The 8,036-nt window shown below is 42.0% G+C and overlaps 1 protein-coding gene across 1 annotated transcript in view; it reads left to right on the top strand.

Annotated features, from left to right (window-relative positions):
• atg10 (ATG10 autophagy related 10 homolog (S. cerevisiae)) overlaps window positions 1-5,902 on the top strand; it is a 9,109-nt gene extending 3,207 nt beyond the window's left edge. Inside the window, exons 5-6 of the mRNA XM_046052377.1 lie at window positions 571-668; window positions 4,868-5,902. Of these exons, the coding sequence (XP_045908333.1) occupies window positions 571-668; window positions 4,868-4,991 (222 nt within the window). The 3' untranslated portion in view covers window positions 4,992-5,902. The remainder of the gene's footprint in view (window positions 1-570; window positions 669-4,867) is intronic.
• The last annotated feature ends 2,134 nt before the right edge of the window (window positions 5,903-8,036 follow it).

Below are 8,036 nucleotides of genomic sequence, written 5' to 3'. Positions count from 1 at the left end.
TTCTTTTTCAGGACATTCCAAATTGTTGTGCTTGCTATGCCCAGTATTTGTCCAATGGCTCGGGTCGATTTTCCTTCTTTTCTCAGCTTGACAGTGGCTTGCTTTTCTCCCATAGACAGCTCTCTGGTCTTCATGTTGGTTTATCCTCTTCAACAGGAAATGCAGTCTTTATAGGTTTGAACCAAGGATGAAAACTTAGACTAGTCATGCAGAGCTATTTAATGTTTGGACAATCAGCCTAAAAGGCAACACCTGGGCAACAAGAAACATCTGTCAGTCACATGTTCCAATAGTTTTGCTCACTTGAAAAATGGGTGGGTTCAAACAAAGGGAGGTATGTCCTGAGTTGTTTAACACATCTAGATGTTAATGCCAGGAAATGTTAGCTGAAATTCTGAACTCTTGTCTCATACTCCTCTTTTGATCTGAAACCCAAATGTCTTCAGTGAACAACAAAAACAAAAGAGTTTGCCTTACCGTTCCAATACTTTTGGTGGGGACGAGTTGGGAGTGAGAATGTATTGCTTTGAAGCTCCACCAATATGTTCTCTCTCTTTGGCTGTATATCAGGAGCACCCGCTGCTGGGTCAGCCTTTCTTCATGCTCCACCCCTGCAGAACAGATGAGTTTATGAGGCCTGTGGTGCAGGCAGCTCAGAGCCAGCAGAGGTAAGATCGCCAAAACCCAATGGAAGGCTGCTGTTCCACATGAGGCAGTTTTATGCAGCTTAGCTGATTCCAGCTGGTGTTACACTGTGCATCACACCCTTCAGTTCATTGAAAGGTTCCATGCAACATACAGCATTTGCATTTTGTTGAAGATAGATTTGTAACTAGGCTGATGCAACAGCATCAACATGCTAATATGACACTGTGCTGTTGTAAATCTTGCACCATCGATAGATTCCACAATCAAGAGATGTTTTGTAGTTGAATATTATCATTTACATGCTGATATTTGTTTGTATTTACTTCTGGTACTAATAAACTGTGTTTAATACAGGTTTACTCTGTTGTATTTGTTTGTTACTTATAATCAGTCTTGGGCAGTAACACGTCACTGTAATATTACTTTTCCCAGTAACTAGTAGTGTAAGGGATTTCTATTTCCAAAACAGTAATAACATTACAGTTACTAATCCAAGTAACGCTGCATTACTGCGTTACCTGAAGGCACCGACCTGTCATTTGAATGAGTGACTTTGCTGCAGGTCAGTTACACCAGGCCATATGTTGTTCAAGTCAGCTCTTAGCCAAAAAGCTAAAGGAAGAATTAGAGCCCAACCGATATGGGATTTTTAAGTCCGATACCAATTTTGATGATTTTAAAACCAGATAGCTGATATATCGGCTGTAATTCTTTTTTCCCCTTATTTTAAGAAACGCATGGCATAAACAAAGATAATCCCTAACAGTTGAGACTTCACCAAGATACCATGACATAATGCAGTTTAAAAATAAACTTGTATTGTTAGAACAAAATATATTAAAGTTTTGATAAATAAGCATCAAATGTATAAAACTACAGAAAACATTTTTAAAATATGATTTATTGAATTACAGATTACTACTACTACTTATGAACAGTAGTTAATACAGTACTACTACTAAAAATAATACCATATGTCATCTCTCAGATCATTGCTATCATAGTGATAAACGGCGCTCTCCTACATAGGCAAAAAAAAATATATATATATATATAGACATGCAGTAGTTAATACCTTACGTATAATCTGCCACGATGACTACTTTCTACATGTAGTTTATTACCTGCAGTCATTCTATCCAATGCCACAGAATTGATTTCCTAACAACCTTCTGGCGCTATGATACAGTGGCACAGAGCTGCAGTGACAACGAAAACGCCGAAAAAACATATGCATGCTGTGTTTACCTCTCAGGTGAAGTGAGTGGGTAAGGGGGGAGAGACTGATTTAAAAGCCGTCACTTTCATCAAGTGAAGCCCCGATATATCTTCATGTAGCTTATATCGGCCGATAATATCTGCAAAAGATAAATCGGCCGGGCTCTAGGAAGAATGGAGAATGAGAATAAAGAGAAGCGTTCTTTCCACAGCTGGAAGTATTGCCATTATTGTGTCAAAGTCAAGGATGCAAAGAACATTGTCGTCCGTTGTAAACTTTATGTAACCAGCAAAAAGCTCTCAACTGCGAGTAAAGTAATATAGTAACTTAACGAGTAATGTACGTAGTTACATTTAATACCCAGTAATAAGTATAGTAATATTACTACCTTTTTACTTCTACTGAGTAATGAGTAACTTTTTACAATTTCTGAGTAACTTGCCCAACACTGTCTGTAATACAAAATAAAGAAACATGCATGTCCTTCAGGACCGGGCAGGGAGTGGAGCTGCACATTCCGTGTTGTGAACTTTAGGAATGTACACTGCTCAAAAAAATAAAGGGAACACTTACACAACACAATGTAACTCCAAGTCAATCACACTCCTGTGAAATCAAACTGTCCACTTAGGAAGCAACACTGATTGACAATCAATTTCACATGCTGTTGTGCAAATGGAATAGACAACAGGTGGAAATTATAGACAATTAGCAAGACACCCCCAATACAGGAGTGATTCTGCAGGTGGTGACCACAGACCACTTCTCAGTTCCTATGCTTCCTGGCTGATGTTTTGGCGGTGCTTTCACTCTAGTGGTAGCATGAGACGGAGTCTACAACCCACACAAGAGGCTCAGGTAGTGCAGCTCATCCAGGACTGCACATCAATGCGAGCTGTGGCAAGGTTTGCTGTGTCTGTCAGTGTAGTGTCCAGAGCACGGAGGCGCTACCAGGAGACAGGCCAGTACATCAGGAGACGTGGAGGAGGCCGTAGGAGGGCAACAACCCAGCAGCAGGACCGATACCTCCGCCTTTGTGCAAGGAGGAGCAGGAGGAGCAGGAGGAGCACTGCCAGAGTCCCGCAAAATGACCTCCAGCAGGCCACAAATGTGCATGTGTCTGCTCAAACGGTCAGAAACAGACTCCATGAGGGTGGTATGAGCGCCCGACGTCCACAGGTGGGGGTTGTGCTTACAGCCTAACACCGTGCAGAGAACACCAAGATTGGCAAATTCGCCACTGGCGCCCTGTGCTCTTCACATATGAAAGCAGGTTCACACTGAGCACATGTGACAGACGTGACAGAGTCTGGAGACGCCGTGGAGAACGTTCTGATGCCTGCTACATCCTCCAGCATGACCGGTTTGGCGGTGGGTCAGTAATGGTGTGGGGTGGCATTTCTTTGGGGGGCCACACAGCCCTCCATGTGCTCGCCAGAGGTAGCCTGACTGCCATTAGGTACCGAGATGAGATCCTCAGACCCCTTGTGAGACCATATGCTGGTGCGGCTGGCCCTGGGTTCCTCCTAATGCAAGACAATGCTAGACCTCATGTGGCTGGAGTGTGTCAGCAGTTCCTGCAAGAGGAAGGCGTTGATGCTATGGACCGGCCCGCCCGTTCCCCAGACCTGAATCCAATTGAGCACATCTGGGACATCATGTCTCGCTCCATCCACCAACGCCACGTTGCACCACTAACTGTCCAGGAGTTGGCGGATGCTTTAGTCCAGGTGGGAGAAGATCCCTCAGGAGACCATCCGCCACCTCATCAGGAGCATGCCCAGGCGTTGTAGGGAGGTCGTACAGGCACGTGGAGGCCACACACACTACTGAGCCTCATTTTGACTTGTTTTAAGGACATTACATCAAAGTTGGATCGGCCTGTAGTGTGTTTTTCCACTTTGATTTTGAGTGTGACTCCAAATCCAGACCTCCATGGGATAAATTTGATTTCCATTGATAATTTTTGTGTGATTTTGTTGTCAGCACATTCAACTATGTAAAGAAAGGAGTATTTAATGAGATTATTTCATTCATTCAGATCTAGGATGTGTTATTTTAGTGTTCCCTTTATTTTTTTGACTATTTTATTTTATATATATATATATTTACTTTATTAGGTAAACAGCCTTTTGTTTTTGTTTTAACCAAGTTCATTTTTGGATGAGGGAAAGGGAAAGGAAGAAACCTTTTTGCTTTAATCTACAAGAGGACTGTGGATTAAACATAAGAAACACGTGCTGATTTAAGATTTACACTGGGCTAAGTTTTTGGTCCTACAGTTGCATTTCCATCGGGTCGAGGCAAATACACTTTCTACCTGAGCGCCTGGCCAGGTTCTTTTGTTCCAGCTCATATGAGACCACATTTCTTCCTTTCTGAAGCGAGACAATGACAGAGAGGTGCCAGTAACGGTGTGATTGACAGTTATGGGGAAAGTTATACTGGGCTCATTTACAGACGGCCCTCTGCTGTCTAATGTCGGTATGTTTGAACCCAGGTTAGAGTTACTGTGCAATGTAAACAGTTGATAGTGTAATATTTCTCAGTCGGCTATATGTCACATAAAGTCTTTCTGGATCAAAAGGGAAAAACACCTCAAGTGAGAGTGAAACCTTTTTAGTGATAGGGTGGAAGTTTTGTTGAATTCTGTTGCTTCTGTCCAGCTTTTCTAGTTAAACCATTTGCACAAAAAATGCGTGAATGGACACATGGCTTTGTTTATATTAGCTTAAAATCAAGCGTCCTACATTAAATACCTATCTTGAACCACTTTCAGTTTACATTAGGTCTGCTGACACAACAGCTTTAGAACAAGCTAAAATAAAGTGTGTGCAGCAGAGCCAGAGGTGAAACTATTTTAAGAGGAACTGACACTCCTTTCCCAACAGGCATCATTTTGATGAGTAGCCATTGTATTGGGAAAAGCAATCATTTGTATGACAATTGATTGTCAACTAAACTCTCATGACTGTGTGTGTGTGGTGTGTGTCTTGGCAGGCCATTGAACTACGTGTTGTCGTGGCTCAGTGTGGTGGGCCCTGTGGTAGGTCTGGACGTCCCTCTGAAGTACTCCACCCAGGTCCGTCCTGCAGCCTCACTCAACAGCACCGAGCCAGACTGAAGCTGCACCTGCTCTTCTTCCCCCTCTGTCAGCATCACAATAGAGTCTGTCTTCATGGGGGCTGGATTATCAACCAGGCAAAGGGAGCAGCTGCCCCGGCACCACGGAGTCTCAAAGGTCTACAAACCTTAGTTGATTTAATTTCAACTTGGCAGTATGCTAAAGCACCATAAAGACTGAAATAGCAATAAGTAGATAGCCTCTGCATTTTGACCTTGAGGCCATGTTGAGGCCTTGAGGTCAACATACAGTATATGTACAGTATATTTGTAACTGGTACAAATTGACAATTGTTTGCAGTCAAAGTAAACTGGAAGTTTACGCACAGATGTTGATTCAACAAAAAGTGTGACTAATAACATTGCTGCACTGTATCAGTAATGTCATTAGTTCCACCTGTGCTTTTCCTGCTACGAGTCAAAATGCCTGCTGGGAAACAAGTCTGTGAATCTGACAGCGACTAGTTAAACTAACAAGGTTCAGATTAGCAAGATTTGTTCAGATTTGTTCCGACAGACAAATTGCAAAAAACGCTCTTTCTGTGTTCAGCCTAATAAGTCAAAAGACCGAAGAAATTTTGCCGATCAATTACGTTGACATTTCGGCAGTGTGGAAGCATTTTAAAGTGTCTGAGAAAGACGCAAGAATTTCCGTTTGTTAGCACATCCACTCCATCTGTGGCTGACTTCTTAGAAAAGGCAACAAAGTCTTCTAGAAAGGCTATTAAGAACCACATACAACATTATTTATCATATTGGGTCGGACTTGTGGATACACGTGACAACATCCGGTTTTCAAAATAAGACCGGATGGAAACAGTATGGAAATAAGATTAATTGGGTCATATTCACAGAAAGTATAAAACATATTACATGTGTACAATAAAAGTAAATGGACACATGTAATTTACTTCACCGGACCCTCTCGGGCCTCGGACCCCCCCACCATAGTCTGGGAAACACTGAGGAAAAAGCACATTTTGACTATTTCATTTATGCAATGATAAAAAGGGAAAATAAATGTAAGAAAATGTAAAAACCTTGTTCGGTATTCTGGAAAGTTTTTTGACTATATTCAATTTCAGCTTCGGCCAAGAATTTTCATTTTGGTGAATCCCTATTGCCTATTATCATTTTCACTGTTCACTTCTGGAGGCTATGAATGTTACACTGCTATAATTATATTTGGAGCAGGATGAGTGCTGACGCTCCGTCTCACACCAGTTAATGACCAGCCAGCACTTGGGATAGGGTTTCCTATATGGCTATTAGGAGGTACTCCAGGTGTCCTTGGAACGTCCCAACACCAACTCTTTATCCCCATCCATAAAAAGAAAAGAAAAATTGTAAAGCCATATATTTGATTTAGTAGATCTATTAAAGCCTGCACACACACCATGATTATTTTTATATTGTTCAGTTTGAATGACTTGCTTTATTGTGTAGTGAACCACCGGTGTCAATTAAATTATTTCAAAAAGGAAGAATCCAGAATCTCTTTTCTTGTCTCTCCCTGACAGAAAAGGGAGGGGTGCGATATCACGCCCCCAGACAGGCTGACTCCAGGCAAAATGAAAGGTTTGCTCCCCCCAAGTGCTGTTTGGGCAGTTTCGGCCATAAAACCTACCACCTCCGGTGAAGTTGAGATAACAGACTCTATGCATGACTGTTAAAATGATAATATTAACCTTGTCCAGAGACTAACTTCATCCTGAGCAAGGCTATCAGGACCTTTTCAGACCATGGTCAGGAAATTCTAAACTCCCACCCCCACACAGTCACTCCCCAGGATGAGCAAAAGGGCAGGGTAACTATGGTAACGGGGTTTCTCTTTTCAAATTACCTCAGACATCAAGGAACACTCTCACTATTCACACCCAGTTGTGAAACTGGTGAGGAAAGCCAGACGCCAGAGAAGGAACTGCCTCAAATTCCTTTGTGAACAAAGAAATGTTGCCTCATTATAAACCTGCCTTATTACCTTGTTTGAATAAAATAATCTTTGTTAAGTTACTAAGTGGCCTGCCACTATAATTTGAGTAGTTCTAATATCATGTTGTTGGAAAGAAGGAACCAATTCAATTCAATTCAGTTTTATTTATATAGCGCCAAATCACAACAGTTATCTCACAGCGCTTTTCATAAAAGAGCAGGTCTAGACCATACTCTGTGATGCTATTTACAGAAGCCCAACAGTTCCCACCAGGAGCAGCACTAGGAGACAGAGGCAAGGAAAAACTTCCTTTTAAGAGGCAGAAACCTCGAGCAGAACCATGACTCAGGGTGGGCGGCCATCTGCCTCCACCGGTTGGGGTGAAGGAGAGAGAGAGAGAGAGAGAGGGAGAGGGAGAGGGCAAGAGAGAAACAGAGAGAAAAAGAGAGGGATGGAAGGAGAGAGAGGGGAGGCAGCCTACACAATATACACACAGAGGTACAGACAGTAAAGGTGATGTTGCTATAGACTAAATGAAAAATGGTACAGATATTTATAATAGTGTTAATGATAACAGTCGTAATGTTAATGATTATAATAACAATAATAATAATAGGACTAGTAACAATAGTTGTTGCAGCAGAGGGTGTCGAGTGCGGTGCTCTTAATCTTCATCAATGCTCACTGGCATTCCTGCATTTAATTTATGGTTAACTAATGCTTTGTTCCAAGCCCTTTCATATACTTTCTTAGAAATGATATGGTACAGAAATATTATCATGTGTTAAATAACCAATTTCCCCAGCTCCTGAGCCAAGGATTGAGTTAACTCTAAGTTAAATAGTCTGTGTCCTCTCATGGAACCAGGGTCACCCCAGAGGACAAAAAGAAGTATTACATGCCATTGTTCCTCTGCCTCTCCTTCTGCTTAATTTATATTACTGTCTGTTTTATTGTTTGTAATCTGATCTGATAACCCTGTCCTGTATTGAGCCATGTGCCTACACATCTTAGCCGCTATGATGCCTGACAGGAGCTTCCATGTTGTGCAGAGGCAGGTTATTGGCCGGTAGTTGGATGGGATTGTTCCCTTCTGGGGATCCTTCATGAACA

The sequence above is a fragment of the Micropterus dolomieu genome, linkage group LG06 (genome assembly GCF_021292245.1).
Source record: "Micropterus dolomieu isolate WLL.071019.BEF.003 ecotype Adirondacks linkage group LG06, ASM2129224v1, whole genome shotgun sequence".
NCBI lineage: Eukaryota > Metazoa > Chordata > Actinopteri > Centrarchiformes > Centrarchidae > Micropterus > Micropterus dolomieu.
The sequence above is the reverse complement of the archived record's forward strand: the minus strand, read 5'-3'. Positions and strand labels throughout refer to the sequence as shown.